The sequence below is a fragment of the Nannobrachium achirus genome (genome assembly GCF_963921795.1).
Source record: "Nannobrachium achirus genome assembly, chromosome: 16".
NCBI classification, from domain to species: Eukaryota; Metazoa; Chordata; class Actinopteri; order Myctophiformes; family Myctophidae; genus Nannobrachium; species Nannobrachium achirus.
The window spans coordinates 16,773,213-16,793,581 of NC_137823.1; the positions used below are offsets into that span (position 1 = coordinate 16,773,213).

Sequence of the window (20,369 nt, forward strand, 5' to 3'; positions counted from 1 at the left end):
TTGTTTTGGTGTGCTCAGAGACGAGAATGGCCGATTGCAATTTGGCAAATAACATTTGCCATTGGGTTCCAAACACCACTCTGTATAGTTACAAACTTTGAATCCTCATAGTGGGTGTTGATTAAGCCTGCACGCTACATAAACCACATGACCTGTAGTGTTTGCGTCCCCTCATTGACTCAACTCTTTCTAGAAGTCAATGGCTCTGTGAGATGAATAAGAGATCCCCGCTTACCAATGCATCTGCTGACATCTAAAGTCATTGTAGCAGCGAGAACAGATGCTAACAAATGCCTGCTTTTTAAATGCCTGGGGCGACAGTGGCTCAGGGGTAGAGTTGCCGTCTTAGAACACGGAGGGTTCCTGAAGTGTTCCCAGTTCGATCCCAGGCTCCCCCAGAGTTAGTGTCGAAGTATCCTTGAGCAGGACTCTGAACCCCTAGTTGCTCCCGGTGAGCAGGTCGGTGCCTTGCATGGTTTCCTCTGCCATCAGTGTATGTGTGTGTGAACGGGTGAATGCAATGCACAATCTCTGTAAAGCGCCTTGGATAAAGGCGTTATATAAATGCACCATTTACCATTTACCTGCTACTTTGAAAATGACACCACCAGCCCGATATAAAGGGTCGTCCTAAAGTCGTTTATAGTGTTTATTTTTGAATTGTTTCCACACAATTTTCGCATCTACATTACATTTACCTATGTCAACAGATAATGTTTTTTTTTGTCATTTCTGAAAATATTTTAAAACATGTCGCCAGGTTGAAAATTGTTGTTGACTTGTGATGATATTTTCTGTGCTGTTCTTAGGTCGCTTCCAGCACCCAGACGTGGTCCAGCTGGTCAGCTGTCTGAACCAGGAGAGGACAGAGCACATGAGCAGAGCAGACGACGCAAAAAAAAAAGGCTTTATGGGAAGATGCCTACCTTAATGTGAGTATAATAGCCTATAGTGCCAACGGTGACGTAATGGACCGTTTGTCAGCCTTCTGATTGGTCCCTGAGACTCCCTGACTGGCCAACCAGAAAAAATCATTCACTATTTGCTATCGGGGGTGGAGTTATGCAGTGGGAGAACGTTGCTTCAGGCTTTCAACTCGGTGCGCACTGCGAGGCACGGCGAGCGTGCAGTACGGCGCCGCGAGCTGATAGCGATTTCGATCATTATAATGAATAAGCTTCAACAAACTAGTTAACATGGACCTTATCAATGTAATTAAGAGTTTCGATTGGGTACATATATTTTAAATGGGCAGAATTACGAAAGCCAGCCTATTATGTGAGTAGAACTATAGGCTCGCGGTCATCTTCCTACCCAAGATGCACTGCGCTTTCTAAGGCTATTTCTCTCCTCTGTCTGATCCAGAGGATTAAATACTTGTACTTGTACAATGGCGGCATACACAAATAGTAAAAATAGCCGAACTGCAAGCTCACAACGCTTTGCATCGCGAGATTCGCGACACGTTGTGAGCTTGTAGATCTGATCTTTTAACTTTATATGTTTTTTATAGCTCATTAATCTGAATCGAGGCAAAGGTTTGAAGTGATGGTGATGAGACTGAAGTCACACGGACAGATTGAGTAAACTCTTGTCTCTCTGTAGGAGTATGAGAACCAGAGCAGCCCAGAGGCCAGGCTGGTGAAACAGTTTGACCTTCTGGAGATGATCCTCCAAGCCCACGAGTACGAGCAGATAGAGGGAGCGCCTGGGAGACTGCAGGAGTTCTTTGATTCCACCAACGGTGAGGCGTGTGTCTCTCTGCCGTATCTGACCCGTTCTGAACACTAGCCGTTCTGTCCCTGTCAGCATCATCTTTTCTTTTCTGTTTGTCCTTCTCATTCTTTTTCTCTCTCTTAAAAACCTTGTGCGTTCCTTTCTGTATCTCTAGTCTCGCAGAGCCGTTACAGCAATGGTGGATCATGGAAGCAAAGAATATCCATATGTATAATAATGAATTAAATCACTTGCGGCCAAAACCAACTTGCAGTTGATTTGTAATTTGTTTTGGTGTGCTCAGAGACGAGAATGGCCGATTGCAATTTGGCAAATAACATTTGCCATTGGGTTCCAAACACCACTCTGTATAGTTACAAACTTTGAATCCTCATAGTGGGTGTTGATTAAGCCTGCACGCTACATAAACCACATGACCTGTAGTGTTTGCGTCCCCTCATTGACTCAACTCTTTCTAGAAGTCAATGGCTCTGTGAGATGAATAAGAGATCCCCGCTTACCAATGCATCTGCTGACATCTAAAGTCATTGTAGCAGCGAGAACAGATGCTAACAAATGCCTGCTTTTTAAATGCCTGGGGCGACAGTGGCTCAGGGGTAGAGTTGCCGTCTTAGAACACGGAGGGTTCCTGAAGTGTTCCCAGTTCGATCCCAGGCTCCCCCAGAGTTAGTGTCGAAGTATCCTTGAGCAGGACTCTGAACCCCTAGTTGCTCCCGGTGAGCAGGTCGGTGCCTTGCATGGTTTCCTCTGCCATCAGTGTATGTGTGTGTGAACGGGTGAATGCAATGCACAATCTCTGTAAAGCGCCTTGGATAAAGGCGTTATATAAATGCACCATTTACCATTTACCTGCTACTTTGAAAATGACACCACCAGCCCGATATAAAGGGTCGTCCTAAAGACGTTTATAGTGTTTATTTTTGAATTGTTTCCACACAATTTTCGCATCTACATTACATTTACCTATGTCAACAGATAATGTTTTTTTTTGTCATTTCTGAAAATATTTTAAAACATGTCGCCAGGTTGAAAATTGTTGTTGACTTGTGATGATATTTTCTGTGCTGTTCTTAGGTCGCTTCCAGCACCCAGACGTGGTCCAGCTGGTCAGCTGTCTGAACCAGGAGAGGACAGAGCACATGAGCAGAGCAGACGACGCAAAAAAAAAAAAGGCTTTATGGGAAGATGCCTACCTTAATGTGAGTATAATAGCCTATAGTGCCAACGGTGATGTAATGGACCGTTTGTCAGCCTTCTGATTGGTCCCTGAGACTCCCTGACTGGCCAACCAGAAAAAATCATTCACTATTTGCTATCGGGGGTGGAGTTATGCAGTGGGAGAACGTTGCTTCAGGCTTTCAACTCGGTGCGCACTGCGAGGCACGGCGAGCGTGCAGTACGGCGCCGCGAGCTGATAGCGATTTCGATCATTATAATGAATAAGCTTCAACAAACTAGTTAACATGGACCTTATCAATGTAATTAAGAGTTTCGATTGGGTACATATATTTTAAATGGGCAGAATTACGAAAGCCAGCCTATTATGTGAGTAGAACTATAGGCTCGCGGTCATCTTCCTACCCAAGATGCACTGCGCTTTCTAAGGCTATTTCTCTCCTCTGTCTGATCCAGAGGATTAAACTAATTAAAACATATATTTTCGGGGGAAAACTACTGTTTTGCTATGTAACTACTGTACTTTTTTTCTTCCCTTTTTATTAATATCACGTAGATGTGTTTTTTTTGCCTTCAACATATTTTTTTTCTCCAAAATGATGATTGAAAAATAGGGGTCGTATTATAATCGGAGTCGTAAAATATTCGGGCTCATACGGTATTAAGTGCTATTATTATAGTTTAGCTGACATTGACATTTTCATATAGGGGTTCCGGGATCCACAGGCTAATGAGTCACCCCATCTCACCTCCTCCAGTGAGGAAGAGGAAGAGGAGGAGCCGGAGGAAGATGAGGAGCCGACTCCTTCTGGTAATCCTACTCTGTTACATATTGTAGATTGTAATTAAAGAAAAGAAAAAGTGAGTGTTAAAATGTTTGCATTTGCTTTGTTCTATTGTTTTATCGCGTTTACTGTGCTAAAATGTGTGGCATGCGTACCCATGGGGGCATGCGTACAAGTAGCTAAATATGCCTTTTTAGACACACTAAGCCAGCAGTTTCTTTATTGCTATTTACAGTAACACTACTAGCCCGCATAAGTCACATCGAACCATGAGGGGTTGCGTTGTATCTTGGGAATCTTGGGCCTATCCTGTGTAAAATGACATATTCAGCCACTTGTACGCATGCCCCCAAACACTGAAATAAGAATCTCTAAAACAATCAAATTTGTCCTTTAAAGAGAACATTTTTCTTTATAAGGAGCCAGGAGTTCAGGTGTGTTACTACATTAAATGTGCTTTTGAGCAGGATAAACTAGATTATAAGTTCTTGTTAGGACGTGTGGTATAGGTTTCCAAAGAAGATTTAATATTCTAAAGGCTGGTATATTAAGTGCTATTGGTTAAAACAAGAAAAAAGCTTTAGCATATTCAATAAATATGAAATCATGTGAATGATTGTATGTGGATTTCTATAATTACCATAATAACAATACGTTAACATAATTGATGTTTTGGGGTTTCATGGCTCTACATCATTGTTATACAGTATCTATTTTGTGACACAAGTAAGGCCATAATGAATGAATAATGTACAATGGCGGCATACACAAATAGTAAAAATAGCCGAACTGCAAGCTCACAACGCTTTGCATCGCGAGATTCGCGACACGTTGTGAGCTTGTAGATCTGATCTTTTAACTTTATATGTTTTTTATAGCTCATTAATCTGAATCGAGGCAAAGGTTTGAAGTGATGGTGATGAGACTGAAGTCACACGGACGGATTGAGTAAACTCTTGTCTCTCTGTAGGAGTATGAGAACCAGAGCAGCCCAGAGGCCAGGCTGGTGAAACAGTTTGACCTTCTGGAGATGATCCTCCAAGCCCACGAGTACGAGCAGATAGAGGGAGCGCCTGGGAGACTGCAGGAGTTCTTTGATTCCACCAACGGTGAGGCGTGTGTCTCTCTGCCGTATCTGTCCCGTTCTGAACACTAGCCGTTCTGTCCCTGTCAGCATCATCTTTTCCTTTCTGTTTGTCCTTCTCATTCTTTTTCTCTCTGTTAAAAACCTTGTGCGTTCCTTTCTGTATCTCTAGTCTCGCAGAGCCGTTACAGCAATGGTGGATCATGGAAGCAAAGAATATCCATATGTATAATAATGAATTAAATCACTTGCGGCCAAAACCAACTTGCAGTTGATTTGTAATTTGTTTTGGTGTGCTCAGAGACGAGAATGGCCGATTGCAATTTGGCAAATAACATTTGCCATTGGGTTCCAAACACCACTCTGTATAGTTACAAACTTTGAATCCTCATAGTGGGTGTTGATTAAGCCTGCACGCTACATAAACCACATGACCTGTAGTGTTTGCGTCCCCTCATTGACTCAACTCTTTCTAGAAGTCAATGGCTCTGTGAGATGAATAAGAGATCCCCGCTTACCAATGCATCTGCTGACATCTAAAGTCATTGTAGCAGCGAGAACAGATGCTAACAAATGCCTGCTTTTTAAATGCCTGGGGCGACAGTGGCTCAGGGGTAGAGTTGCCGTCTTAGAACACGGAGGGTTCCTGAAGTGTTCCCAGTTCGATCCCAGGCTCCCCCAGAGTTAGTGTCGAAGTATCCTTGAGCAGGACTCTGAACCCCTAGTTGCTCCCGGTGAGCAGGTCGGTGCCTTGCATGGTTTCCTCTGCCATCAGTGTATGTGTGTGTGAACGGGTGAATGCAATGCACAATCTCTGTAAAGCGCCTTGGATAAAGGCGTTATATAAATGCACCATTTACCATTTACCTGCTACTTTGAAAATGACACCACCAGCCCGATATAAAGGGTCGTCCTAAAGACGTTTATAGTGTTTATTTTTGAATTGTTTCCACACAATTTTCGCATCTACATTACATTTACCTATGTCAACAGATAATGTTTTTTTTTGTCATTTCTGAAAATATTTTAAAACATGTCGCCAGGTTGAAAATTGTTGTTGACTTGTGATGATATTTTCTGTGCTGTTCTTAGGTCGCTTCCAGCACCCAGACGTGGTCCAGCTGGTCAGCTGTCTGAACCAGGAGAGGACAGAGCACATGAGCAGAGCAGACGACGCAAAGCATTCTGGGAACGTGGAGCCCGCCAGTACCAACACGGAGTACACAGAACCACCACACACTGACAGACACAGCTCCTGACTGACAGACACACACACACACACACACACACACACACACACACACACACACACACACACACACACACCATGTTTACATCGTCTTGTGCCAGGTGAAGACGCACATACGTTCAGTGCAGCACAGGTTTGACATAAAAATGCTGTACCTTTTGTTGAGTTGCTCCGACTCGTTTGGATGTTAAGGCGAACAGTGTTCGGCATAGAAGAAGAGGAAGTCGGCACACTGTTCCAAAGCTCCAGCGACAATTTTATTAACACAACGTTTCAACCCTTACGGGTCTTCATCAGGTATTCGGCAGTGTTCGGCAGCCTTATCATTGGCTATGCCTAGGAAACCATCTCTGAAGCGGCACCTTTTCTCTTATATGCCATCCTGGGATTCGCCCTGTCTAAAGCTATGGGGTCTATTATTCTGTTTGATGGTGGCTTTCCTTATCCTGTTCGCTAAGTAAAGCTATCATCAGATACAACACTTTAATTACAGATGTGACTACATATTTTATACCTCGCTCCAAAATAGAACCCAGCTCTGGAAGAAGCGCCAACAGGTTTCCGCGTGTCCACTTCTTGACACCTCAAGACCGTGGTCACATCCGTTGTAAACAATGGGTACATATCGTCACTGTCAGGCAGAAACCTTGTATCTCCAAGTTTCAAATTTGTACATTTGTTTTGTAAAGTTAAGCCCTGCTTCACCATATGAGACTGTCACACAAAAGACTAGTGAAAATAGGCGATCTACAAGCACACTTTTAAAATTATGAATACAAAACGAACAGTTTTGGACATACAAGGTTTCCACCCGACAACGATATGCATTTGATATTGGGCTCCTGTTACTGAACAAACACTCAGTACCAATGATTACCAGAATATAGTGCTTTGATCGTTTAACAACAAAATAATAATTTTGTTTTCACCAAAAACATCACTTACCTTACCTTTTATGTTACAATACTGAAGTTGACACAAGAGATGTCCTACTGTACTGCTGTTAAAGAAAAGAGACGTACTGTATATGATGTCCTAGGCTAACACTGTTCCTGTTAGCCTAGCTTGTGATCTATTTTTGTTTATTTCATTGCAATAAATGAATATAAAATGGAAGTGGTTATTAGGAAGATCTGGATCCGGATGTTCATATAGGAAAATCAATAGGAAGTTGAAATTCGTATTTAAATACAAAACAAACAGCACTGGGTTTGGTGAGCTTTTTAACTTTTTAGCTCATGATCCAAAGAGACATTATACGTTTGCCCGGCACCCAAACTGAGTTTGTGCTCCCTGTTCCCAATGAACTGTAGTTTACAATGTTGGGAAAATTGCAAGTGTGTTGGTGCAGACAGCTTCCCTTTATTCCAGTCCAGCTGGACCCTGATCCTCCGAGGTCTGTGCGTCACCGAGAGAGACTTGACCAACTCTGGCGAGGAGCATGCCGTGTACTTGCCTTCGTAGAGCCCTATTCTCCAGAATTTACCCATCGTCCTTCCCTTCCTCGGAAAAGACTCGGATAAAACACCCAGCATCCAGTTGGCGTTGTATCCAACCTCGACGTCCCAGCTGTGGGTCCCCGAGTTAAAGCCCTCGGAGCCCAGGACAAAGGGGAACGTGTCGAACCTCTCTGGGTTGTCAGGAATCTGCCGGCTCTCTCCGTCGCCCACGCTGGTCAGATCGTCGGACAGGCTGTATCTTGGATGGGCGGTGTTGGGGTCCAGGATGACGGGCGTGTAGGAGACGATGTCCTTCATCTTGTCCCAGACTCTGAAGGTCAGGTTGCCCAGGTGCTTGGCCGCGTCTATTCCCGAGACCAGCCGCGTGTCCTGCAGCGTGAGCAGGGTGTAGTTGTGCAGGAACGAGATGCGTTCTTCTCTCAGCTCCTCCTCTATGGCTCTGATGTTGTTTGAAGGCCCTCAATCGTCTCCGTCATCATCTGACTCTTCTGCTGCTCTTCCTCCCTCAGTGCAGTGATGCTGGCCTCCTCTTCCTCATGTAGAAAATGGTGAAGCTTCTTAAACTGGTCTCTAATCTGCCTCTCTGTGCTCTGGGCCTGGACCTTAAAGGGGAAGACCACCCATTTTCAATATTGAAATATGTCATTAATATACCTTAGAGGAGTTGTGTGGAAATAGAAAAAAAGTTCCCCCTCTTCTGTGTTGCCTAGAACTGGAGGATTGATTTTGAGGTTTGTATTGTAAAGTACAATGTGTGATGTCATCAAGTTGTAATTTACAATACAAACCCCAAAATCAATCCTCCAGTTCTAGGCAACACAGAAGAGGGGGAACTTTTTTTCTATTTCCACACAACTCCTCTAAGGTATATTAATGACATATTTCAATATTGAAAATGGGTGGTCTTCCCCTTTAAGGAGTTCTGCCGTTTGGTCACAGACTCAGTTTATTTTAGCTTTAATAAACAACTTCCTTTTCTCCTGTAGAGGCTTCAGTGATTTCTGGACTTCCTGCTTGTGCTCCAGTGCAGCTTTCTCGATGGGCCTCAAAGTGTGGTCGGTGTGTTCTTTTGAATGAAGACACACGACACACAGTGGCTGCTGGCATTCCTGACAGAACAGTTTGAGTTTTGCTTCATGCAGACGGCAGAGATCCTCACACAGTGACGAAATCTTCTGACGTTTTGAAGCTCTCTGTTGTCTCTCCTGCATGAAGGCCTTACACAGGTTCTTCAGAGACAGGTGAATGGGTGGAGTACCCTTTGAATGTATTTTCTTACAAACTGGACATTCCTTTATATTCTTCTGTCTCCACCAATTCTGCAGACAGTCTTTACAGAAGCTGTGGCTACATGACAGGAGGACAGGAACTGTAAAGACGTCACGACACACCGGACAGGAATAATCCTCTTCTCGAAGAGATAACTTGGAAGCCATTTTGTCTCCGAGTGAAGCGACAAACACTCTGCTCAATACAGGAAGTCAGTCAGTGGTGCCAACACTTCTTCCTCTAGAATGTTGCCTGAAGTTTACTCAGCTGACAGCTGAGTCAGCAGCAGGTTCCAGTGGTCTGGGTCAGTATTCCCCCCTGTAACTGTGGAAAGACAGGTATTGGTTGAATGAGATGCATCAAAGCCAGGACAGTATTTTATGTCATAGTAAAGACACGGACCAAAAGGACACTAAAAAGACCTAATCTGATATGCATTTAGTTGTATTGATCACCAAGGGGAAAAGTGACCCTAGCATTATCCATGCCAACTAACTGTCCTGCATCAGGACTGAACAAATGTTCGACAAAATTAATAGATCTACAAGCTGACAATACTTTGCATCACGACATGTTGTCAGCTTGTAGATCTTGTGTATTTGACAAGTCAGTCCCTCTGTGAGAGTGAATAATATATGAATACTAGTGAATGAGAAGGAAATCATTTTAGGACATTTAAGCAGTGACAAGGGAATGTACAGTATAAACCATGGCAGGATATAACAGGCAGCTGTCCAATATGATTATGGATCGTCAGAGCTTTATTGAACACAAAGGGGGAAAATCTTTTTAATTTAACCTTTCTAACTATTCCATAGATTGATCCAGGTCACCCTGAAGAAGGCATTATGTGCCGCAACGCGTAGGTGAATTTTTTATTCTTGCCATGGTCTTTATTGCCAGACCCCAGGTTGGGAAACACTGTACCTAGACAAGGGGGTCCTCCAAATCTTTGTGTGAGAGAAACCTTTTTCCTCCTTTTTTATATTAACCACTTGCCAAAAATAGCAGATCTACAAGCTCACAATGCATTGTGAGCTTGTAGATCGGCTGTTTTCGGCAAAGAGGTTTACTCTAGAGGGGGAGAAGAGCAGACTAAGTACAGAGTTTAAAGTCAAATCTATTAAGTATTGACGGTTCAAGTGGTTAAATATCTGAAAACACAAATTGACAAAACCCAAAATACACTGATGATTGTGCTGTCAAACAATGAAACTATATGGAAACTATGAAAAAGGTAGTGGGGGTCCCTGCTTCATCTCTCAGCTATAAGGGGTCCTTGGCCTGACAACGTTGAAGCTAGACTTCGGTGCGTATGTTGGGATATCTCTTCAGCAGTGCTGTTGCTTGCTGGGTGGACAGGCGTCTTCCTTTTTGGATGCCGTCATTCTGCTCCGACTTGGACCTCTTGTGAGCTCGGGTCTTCTCAACACACGAATAGAAGGCCTGCGTCTCGCTGGTGCACAGAGCTTCCACAAAGCTGTTCTGCTTCCAGCAGGCCAGCATGACGGACATCTCTGTGATGCAAGAGGCCTCTCCTTTCTCCGGTTTACGATTGGCGACGGAGTCTTTCAGGACCAGCGGCCGGTTGGGTTTCAGAACGGGCTTTTTGTGCGGCCTTCTGAGCAACCGACTGACCTTCTCCTGGAGGGCAATGCCTCCCGGCATGGCCATTTTACATGTGCACCTAACCCGTGAACAAAACAGATGCTAATACACAATGTGTGTTGATTGTTATACAAGAGGAAATGATGTAGTCAGCTTCTAAGCCAAACTGCCACTGTATTCTATAATTTGGTCAAGACTGATGTCATATTTTTTGACGTTAATGTTTGCCAAATATGGAGCATCCTATATTTGGGGGAGACTGACACCACATTTGATTATGTCACATTTGCCCAAATATGGAGCATTCTATGTTTGGGAAAGACTGACGCGACTGGCGCTTCAAAAAGCTTAAAATGCTGAATACAGAGTTTGTATGTGCATTCTTAAGTTTTCCCGGCGAACATATGCTATCCCGAGTTAGTCAGTTTCGTAGGAGCGCGGCCAGCCTGTGTAGCCAGACACTACACCAATTATCCGCCTCAAGGCAGAAGCACAGGCTCCCCGACCTCGCCTATGACTACGGGGCCTTGGAGCCACACATCAGCGCCGAGATCATGCAGCTCCACCACGGCAAGCACCACGCCGCCTACGTCAACAACCTCAACGTCGCCGAGGAGAAGTACCGGGAGGCGCTCGCCAGGGGCGACGTGACGGCACAGGTGGCCCTCCAGCCGGCGCTGAGGTTTAACGGAGGAGGCCATGTCAACCACGCCGTCTTCTGGACCAACCTCTCGCCGAACGGCGGCGGGGAGCCGCCGGGCAGGCTGATGGATTTCATCCAGAGGGACTTTGGCTCCTTTGGGAAGATGAAGGAGAAGATGTCCGCTGCCGCCGTGGCGGTGCAGGGCTCGGGTTGGAGCTGGCTGGGCTACGACGGGGAGAGCTGGGCGCTCCGAATCGCCGCCTGTGCTAACCAGGACCCTCTGCAGGGAACGACGGGCCTCATCCCCCTCCTTGGTATCGACGTGTGGGAGCATGCCTACTATCTGCAGTATAAGAACGTCCGGCCCGACTATGTCAAAGCCATCTGGAACGTCGTCGACTGGGAGAACGTTAGTGAGCGTCTCCTAGCTGCACAGCAGAGATGGGGACTCGAGTTTGTTGGCGGCGCAGCCATATCTAGGCAGCTAAGGTCTGGCTAAGCCTTGGACTAGCACGGAGAATAATGAGAGACAAACGCACTGCTTGGGGTTCACATCCCGACTGGCGTAACTGATGAGTGGCGCAGCCGTGAACACCATGTGAACAGCCGTGAACGCCATGTATTCTGCTTCACATGTGGATAAAGCTACTGTAGGCTGTTTCTTAGACTTCCAAGAAATAACAGGGCCTGTCTCACAAAGACTAAAACAATACCCAGTTGTGCTTCTTCTGTCATTTTGATCGGCTGCCCAATCAGCATCACAATATGCAACAAGTTTAAGTTTTGAATCACTTCTCTTGTAACACAACTCCTGTTCTACAGTTCCTTTTAAGTATCTTAACACATGTTTAGCAGTTACCATATGTTGTTCTTTTGGGTCGGATAAGTGTTGAGACAACTTACTGACAATATAACTTAGATCAGGTCTAGTACATGTCATTACGTAGATCAAGCTGCCTACAACTTCACGATACCTCTTTTGATCAACAAGTTCACCTTCATTGTCAAATTGTAGTTTATACTCGCATGGAGTGGATCTTGCCTTGCAGTCAGACATGTCAAACCGTTGCAAAATTTTCATGATGTACCTTTTCTGGTTCATCTTTATTTCACCATCTGTCTGTGTGAAATCAATACCAAGAAAGTTCTCAAGTTTGCCAAGATCTTTCATCTTAAATTTGGCTCCCAACATTTCTTTCACATTTCGAATGGTTTGACTGTTGCTTCCTGCAATGATAAGATCATCAACCCAGATTATCAAAATAATCTTTTCACCTTTAGATGTTTCTTTGTTGTAAACACAATGGTCAGCCGGATTTTGAACAAAACCATTTTCACTAAGAAAATCATGGAGCATTTTATTCCAATTCCGTCCTGACTGTTTTAAACCATAGAGTGATTTGTTAAGTTTACAGACTAGTTTCTCCCCCTTCTCTGACTTAACCTCAAATCCCTCTGGTTGTTCCATATACAACTCACAATCTATAGGAGCATGCAAATATGCAGTTTTTACATCCATTTGATGCACCTCTAAATTGTGTTGTACTGCAATTTGCATTAGACTACGTACCGATGTCATATTTGCGGTTGGAGAAAAGGTTTCTTTATAATCAATCCCAGACACTTGACTATAACCTTTTGCTACATACCTTGCTTTGTACGTTTTTACAGGGTTGTCTTTAATTGTGTAAACCCATCTGCCCCCCACTGCATGTTTACCTTTTGGCAGTGTGGTCAGGGTAAATGTGTCATTTTCTTTCAAAGAATCAATTTCCTCCTCCATAGCTTTAAACCACAAGTCTGAATTTGGTGATGTCATAGCCTCCTTCACTGTGCAAGGAACATCACAAATGACTCTATAACAATAATCAAGGGTTAGTTCTTCTTGGTCAACACATTTTACTTGACACTCATAATCCTTTAAATATTCTGGAGCTCTCCTTTCCCTTTTTGGATAGGAAGTGCTCTGGCTACTTAGGCCTTCACTGGTCTCAATGTTAACCATATCAGACTCTGTGTCTTGTTCCTGAGATTCTTTTGGAATTTCTTTTACCTTTTCAACTTTTGGTTTTACAGCTCTGATACTGAAATCATCATCACAAATGTCCTGCTCAGTTTGAGTCTGAATCTCAATGACACTTTTTGTAATGAATTTTACCTGTCTATTTTTGACTACTTTACCTGTGTTAGGAAAGAACACCAGATACACCTTGAGTCCAACTTTTTCTTGTCTTGCTTGTAAGCATAGCATGGTGACCCAAATGTTCTCATCTTAGAAAGGTTAGGCTTCTTTCCTGTCAACATTTGATATGGAGTCTGACCTGCACGTCTGTTGTAACACCTATTACGAATAACAGCAGCAGTCATGACTGCATATGTCCACAACTCCTTTGGTAGGTTACTCTCAATGAGCATGCATCTTGCCATTTCAAACAATGTTCTCCAATTTCTCTCAGCTGTCCCATTCTGATGGGGTGAATAAGGAGCTGAGGTCTCATGCCTGATAGCATTTGTTCTTAGCAGTGTTTGAAATTGGCCAGAAGTATACTCGGGACCATTATCCGACCGCATGCATTTAATTTTCCCATAAGGTGACACATCAGCAATAAACTTCTCAGTAGCCTTGACTGTGTCACTCTTAGCTTTTAAGAAATAGACAAAAACTGCTCCTGAATAGTCATCAGTAAATGCTAAAGTATACCTGAAACCATCTTTAGCAGTAGGATCAATGGGTCCTGACAAATCTGTGTGTACAAGGTCAAGTGCAACTTTTGCCTTTGCATCTGGCTCTCTGCTTCTGCTCTGAGCAAATTTACCTTCAGTGCACACTTCACATGAGAAATTAGATTTATCAATTTTGCCTTTAATTGCCATACCCTCTGTGACATTTTGCAATTTCAACACATCTTCATAGTTGCAGTGGCCTAGAATTTCGTGCCACGTTTTAATATCAAAACACCCATGACATTCATCAATATCAACATTTGTTTCATTAACGGTGTTTAAATAAAACAACCTATCATAAACCTTGATGTCAAATGTCGTACCGTTCGTGTGGATGAGCTTGCTCTGTCCCTCTTTGAACACGACTGTGGCTCCGTTGGATGTTGCTGCCTTGACTGAGAAAATGTCTTGGGGAAAGGATGGAACGTAGAGCGCCCCCGTCAGCATCGTCTCCACCTCTCGACCCGTGTCATCTTTCAGCCAAACTTTTGCAGCACCTCTCTTCAGCGCAATGCCAGAGGCCCTCACTCCATCAGCCAACTCAAGAACGTGCTTTCTTGGCTCGAAGCTGTCGTCAAAACTGTTGAATTTGCCCTCGTCGGTCACGATGTGCGACGTAGCACCGGTGTCGACCATAAGCCCCCTCTGCTTCAGTCCGCCGCCCCGGTCGCTGTCGCCCACCTTGAAGGCAAACGTGTGGTGCTCCTGGTCCTCATCATCCACGGCCTGCTTCGCGTTGTCGCGCCGTCCTCTCCGCCTGCAGTTGGCATCGTTGTGCGTGGAACTTTTGCAGAAACTGCACCACTGCCTCTGCTCCCTGTGGCCAGCACCACGGCTGCTGCTGCACTCACGAGCCCGGTGCCCTGGCTTCCCACAGGTGAAACAGGTAAGCAGCTTCACGTCTTTTCCTCTTACTTTCATCACGCTGTCGTCACCGGAGCTTGCACTAAACTTCTCAGTGCTCTCGTAGCTCCGCAACTTTGTCTTGAACTCGGCGAAGGTGATCTTCTCGTCACTTTGTGTAGTGTGGATGGAAAACGGTTTAAATGACTCTGGCAGCCCCTTCAGAATCATAGCGATTAATAAACCGTCACTTAAAGTCTCTTCTGCATTCCTCAGTGCAGTGATGGCTGTCTCTGCTCGTATAATGTAATCGGTGATGCTCTCATTAGCAGCTTTCTGGAGAGACGTGAGCTCTGTGTACAAGGCGATCACTCGTGGTTTCCCCTTACCAGCATAGTGATCCCGCAGAATCTTCAACGCTTTTCTCCCATCGTCTGCAGCATCCCTCATGACCAGATACAAACTTTGGTCGTCCAACAGCTGAATGAGTTCAGCGTACACTTCTTCATTTCTATCGGCGTCTTCTGCGGCTCTCGCGGCGGCTTCTTCTTCACTCTCGTCGTCGCCAGGTACAGGCGGATTCAATATTGTGCTTTTCAGCCCCTGGAGCCGCAGGTGCCCGAGAAACTTTGTTTCCCATAATTCGTAGTTCTTCTCATCTCCGTCGAAACATAAACGATTCCATCGGCTTCCGAGATCCTTCCTAGGCCCATAACCTGTTGGCGGCACAGCCATATCTAGGCAGCTAAGGTCTGGCTAAGCCTTGGACTAGCACGGAGAATAATGAGAGACAAACGCACTGCTTGGGGTTCACATCCCGACTGGCGTAACTGATGAGTGGCGCAGCCGTGAACACTTTATTGAATAAGCATTGTCACACACACACCCACATTGATTGTGATTGACAGGCAATAATGACGTCATAAGTAAAGAGCATTCAAGATACCCACAGTTCATAATAGTGCAACAGAGTTAAAGACTCGTGACTCGCGGCAATTCGAGTGACGTTTTTGGAGACTCTTCACTCGACTCGGACTCGCCCCTCAAAGACTCCAGACTCGACTCGGACTCGCCCCTCAAAGACTCCAGACTCGACTCGAGTCGAGTGAACAATCTTTATTTTAAGCACTATAATGCATGACAAGCCCGACATATATTGTCCTTTCCTTCTTCTTTCTTTCTCTGGTGCGCGGCTGAGCGCTGCTGTGCCTGCCCTGTGCGTCTGAGCGCTGCGCACGGACACAGCGGCGACCGCGTTGTTTTTCCCAACGTACTCCGGTACAATGGTGGGGGCCAGGAGCGCTTTGCTGTGTTCACTTGGACCGTGCAGAGCGGCCCCACCGTTGCGCTCAGGGCCGTTGGGAAAACCGCAGTCTGTCTCGCAAAGCGTGGCAGACACAGCCGTCTGCATGGACCTTTCATCTTAAGATTTAAATATTAAAACGGCGAAATAAAACACACATGTTTAGCTCATCATCAGCTATTTTACTTCAGCTAACTTGGCATTTGTTTAATAATTTGATAAAATGATAGGATTATCTGTGAGAACCTGTTTATCTAATGTCGGGTTTCTTCCCGGCGAGCGCATCCTCCTCTCTTAATAATGTTCCAACTTCCACCAGCTGCAGCTATAACAGCTGAGCTCATTAACCCCTCGTAACTTATTGTTTAAAGCATTAACGTGAGGTTACCATGCCCAGTAGCCCTACTGTTACACTGCTAGAGGATTATTCAATTGTTTTTTTTATCTGTTGCGCTCGCACGTAGGCCTATAGGCCTAGGCTATAGTGCGTCTTTCCAATCTAGCCTATATCTAGATGCCGACGCGCCATGACAAGGTGGATTAATAGCTTGCAACTCTGATTTTTTGGGAGCCTTATAGGCTAAACAATATAAGCCATAGTTGATTTTGAGAGATTTATAGGCTGAACAATAAACCTACAGTAGCCTAGGCCTAGGCTGTTAGTTCAGTAGCAGCTGTAGGCAGGACAGCTGCTGCATGCAGCCTTTCAGAATAAGATTTAAATATTAAAACGGCGAAATAAAACACATATGTTTAGCTCATCATCAGCTATTCTACTTCAGTTAACGTGGCATTTGTTTAATAATTTGATAAGATAATAGGATTTTCCGTGAGACAGTGCTTTTCTAGCGTCGGGTTTTCACTTTTTTCTCCGGTGGGCTCTTCTCTTCATGATGTCAATTCCACCAGCTGCATACTTTAACCCCACGTAATTATTGTTCAAAGCATTAACGTGAAGTTATGCCAAATATGCCCGTAATGTTACAGTTGTGCTGTCAGGATTCTTCACAGCACTGCAGTAACTTTAAAAAAGAAAAAGAGCTTTTAAAAAAGCAGGAGGGGAGTGGAAATGAAAGGGGAAAAAAAAACGTTATGCTAAAGAAGTAAAAGAAAAGCTTTATTTTGGAATAAAGATTAGGCCTATGTTGAACCACGTTTATTTTTTTTATTTATATCTTAACTAAAACTGCTATTGAAAATGATGCTGTATCAATGACTAAGTAATGTATCAATCCTGACATACTGTCTGTTTATATTAATACAGTAAAGGAGTGATCATGAATACAATCATGCACTTGCCAGTACAATTTAATTAATATAGTATATATTAATTAAACAAACGTTTACGACAGTGATGTAAAATGTATTCCCAGGTCCAATCCCCACTGAGAGTAGTCTACACGTCGCTATGGTAACCAGTAGCGATACGTTTTACGGCAGTAACTGCAGTAAAGTGTTATGTTGCTTACTGTCCAGCTCCGGCGGCTTCTTCAAATAGAAAAATTGTGATTGCTTCGCAATTCCTATTAAAAACAACATTTGAGTACTTGTCTAGCTCAAGCTGTCTTAGGAAAATGTCAGTACAGATAGCTACAAAGGTCTACAAAAGGATTTAAGTGTCAAGCAAGCAACTGAAGTGTGGCTGGTTTTGGGATTATTTTATTCATTGGATGATGATCGGACGGCCGGGGACCCTGCTACATTGGACATAACTGCGTTGCTTCCAAGGAACTTTCAACCGAGGATGGAGACTCACAGATGGGCCAATTTCATAATTCATAATTACCTTAGAATCATGTATGCTAAAAACATGGTATTAAATCTTTGGGTTATTGACAGTGGAAACCTTTGTGTAAGCCAGTCCACTCCAATGATTTGCAATGCAACAAGTTGCAACTGCAATAGTTACAACTACTTGCAATCATTTCCCCAAAGGCACATGTCCAGACCGCTGATATGTCTTGCAACTCATTGCAATTTGAGACTAGTTGCATGCATAGGTGCCTCAACATCTTTCATGAAAACAGAAGTATAGGCTACACCTTGTGTATACTGTCAATACACCTAATATGGGTGGGAGGGAGTAAAGTATCCACAACTTTCCAACATCCCATAGTGCATTGCGCAGAAGCTGCACGGAGCTTCCGCCGCCACAACCGAGTGTGATCTACAAGCTCACAACGGTTGCATCTGCGACGCGACGTGAGCTTGTATGTCTGCTGTTTACCAGAAGTGTCCTACACATAATGCTCCGGTAAATCTTTGCGGAAACAGGTGGATAGGGTTTAAAAACGTAAAGCAGAACATAACGTAGTAGCAGAACACATGAACACAGGGAGCACTGACACGGCCACACAGTACCTGGAGCAAAACAAAGGACACTGATAGACATATAAAACATGATTATCAGGTATTATGATTATACTAGGATGAAGATTTTTTTTCCAAAAAAGTATAAAGAAAGAGTTAAAATTGGGTTTTTATGTGGCCACACCCCCAGTTCATCAAGTATGCATGGATGTCATGGTGGAACCTCTCGCCGAACGGCGGCGGGGAGCCGTGGGGCAGGCTGATGGACGCCATCCAGAAGGACTTTGGCTCCTTCGGGGAGATGAAGGAGAAGATGTCGGCTGCCGCCGTGGCAGTGCAGGGCTCAGTCTGGGGCTGGCTGGGCTACGACGGGGAGAGCGGGAGGCTCCGCATCGCCGCCTGTGCTAACCAGGACCCTCTGCAGGGAACGACGGGCCTCATCCCCCTCCTTGGTATCGACGTGTGGGAGCATGCCTACTATCTGCAGTATAAGAACGTCCGGCCCGACTATGTCAAAGCCATCTGGAACGTCGTCGACTGGGAGAACGTTAGCGAGCGTCTCCAAGCCGCCAGCTCTTGCAGAGACGGGCAGGCTAGATCGGCCATTAAAAAAAGGACAATCTTTGAGTAGCAGCAACCAGAGCCCTAGAATGGAGAGTTAGGCCAACTACGTTCACTTCATGGGGCGAGTCCAATGGCGGCTCGGGAGGAGCTTCTATAGTGACAAATATCTAACCGGAAGTCTGCTAAATGAATGAGAGCAGCAGCTCAAAACATTATTTCCTAACAACTTTGACCTTTATAAAAATAATCGATTCAGACAAATGAAAGAAAAAATATCACAGGTTATTTCCTGATATCTTATTCGAATTTTATTAACCATGTTATTTTACATCGTTTTTTGGCAATAGTACCAAGTAAATATTACATAGACTTTAGTTGTCACTGTAAAATACTTTAAAACCGTTCTAATGTTGTATATTTACCTAAAAATGCCGATATTCGCGACGCTGCATCACTTTAGAGCTGAAATGGGTGACGTAACGAGTTCATTTTCGGACCCCTCGGTGACACCACTCTCTGATTATACTGCTCTGGCAGCAACGCTATAGAGAGAGATCTCTCTATTCAGCTGTGTTGCTCATTCCACGATTGCAAGATCCTTGCAAGTTATACCTCATCATGTGTGATCACCCAACCCCCCCCTTACTTTACCCCCACCCCCACCCTTTTCCCCTATTCTTTACATATAGAGCCTAATGTTCTCACAATTACCCGAAATCCTCAATTTAAAAGAAAGAGTTAAAATTGGGTTTTTATGTGGCCACACCCCCAGTTCATCAAGTATGCATGGATGTCATGGTGGGTGGTGACCTAGCTGAGTTAGCCACACCCCACAGTGTTGGGTGAATGGCAATTAGGGGAGGAGTTGATTCTGTGATGTCATCATATCTGTGTTTTTTAACTGACACTTTTGACCAGAGGTGGCAGCCTCCAAGAGAAAACAAACAAATACCAAGTGAATAAATAATTGCTCATAAAAACCACACCAGGGGGTCTAATGAGGTACTTTCAACCTCCTAGACACATGAAAAACAGAAAAAGTACAAAACTATGGCACCACCTCTTTAAATGTCATAAAAACTAACAAGGGCGATGGAAGCTGGACTAAGACTGACATTAAATAAATAAAGAAATGGTCATAAAATGAACACTAGCGTGAACAACATGATGCAAACATAAATGGTATCTACAATAGAAGGGTCAAGGGGCTAGGCTAAGTTTACTGCTGCCTATATTGTATTGTTGTAAGTATTGCTCACTGTTTAATATCATCCTTTTGTTTTATTGGAAGGAGCCCTGTGCCCCAGCTGTTTTTTTTCTTCTTATTATTACTTTCCCTGGGTAGGTTATAATATTGTGTGTTTATTGCTCAAAGGCTTAAGTTAGTGTAGCCAAATTACTTTCTTGCCAGTTCTACTTCTATAGAGTGGGCCATATAGTCCTACAGCTGGTTGGTTTCACATGAGGGTGTAGGCTTGTCTCTGGGGTTTGACTAGTGACTGCTCGTTGGGCCTGCATTCTTAAAGGTCCATTCCCACTGGACCAGATAACAGATAAAAAATCTCTTTCTCCAGATAAAAAAATGAAATAAAATATCTTTCTCCATTCAAGTGG

At 44.2% G+C, this 20,369-nt stretch overlaps 3 protein-coding genes across 3 annotated transcripts in view; all 3 read left to right on the forward strand.

The window, feature by feature from the left end:
- Positions 1-879: 879 nt before the first annotated feature.
- The window catches only part of LOC308300844 (5'-deoxynucleotidase HDDC2-like), a gene marked incomplete at its 3' end in the record, with an annotated part of 38,693 nt that continues 19,203 nt past the window's right edge, over positions 880-20,369 (forward strand). The window contains exons 1-2 of the mRNA XM_080744741.1: positions 880-932; positions 3,622-3,724. Of these exons, the coding sequence (XP_080600867.1) occupies positions 919-932; positions 3,622-3,724 (117 nt within the window). The 5' untranslated portion in view covers positions 880-918. The remainder of the gene's footprint in view (positions 933-3,621; positions 3,725-20,369) is intronic.
- Positions 10,773-11,510, forward strand: LOC308300305 (superoxide dismutase [Mn], mitochondrial-like; the record flags this gene model as incomplete). Its single annotated transcript, XM_080744123.1, has 1 exon — positions 10,773-11,510. One exon carries the CDS (start codon positions 10,773-10,775, stop codon positions 11,508-11,510), a length of 738 nt encoding a protein of 245 aa, XP_080600249.1.
- Positions 18,400-18,822, forward strand: LOC308300306 (superoxide dismutase [Mn], mitochondrial-like; the record flags this gene model as incomplete). Its single annotated transcript, XM_080744124.1, has 1 exon — positions 18,400-18,822. One exon carries the CDS (start codon positions 18,400-18,402, stop codon positions 18,820-18,822), a length of 423 nt encoding a protein of 140 aa, XP_080600250.1.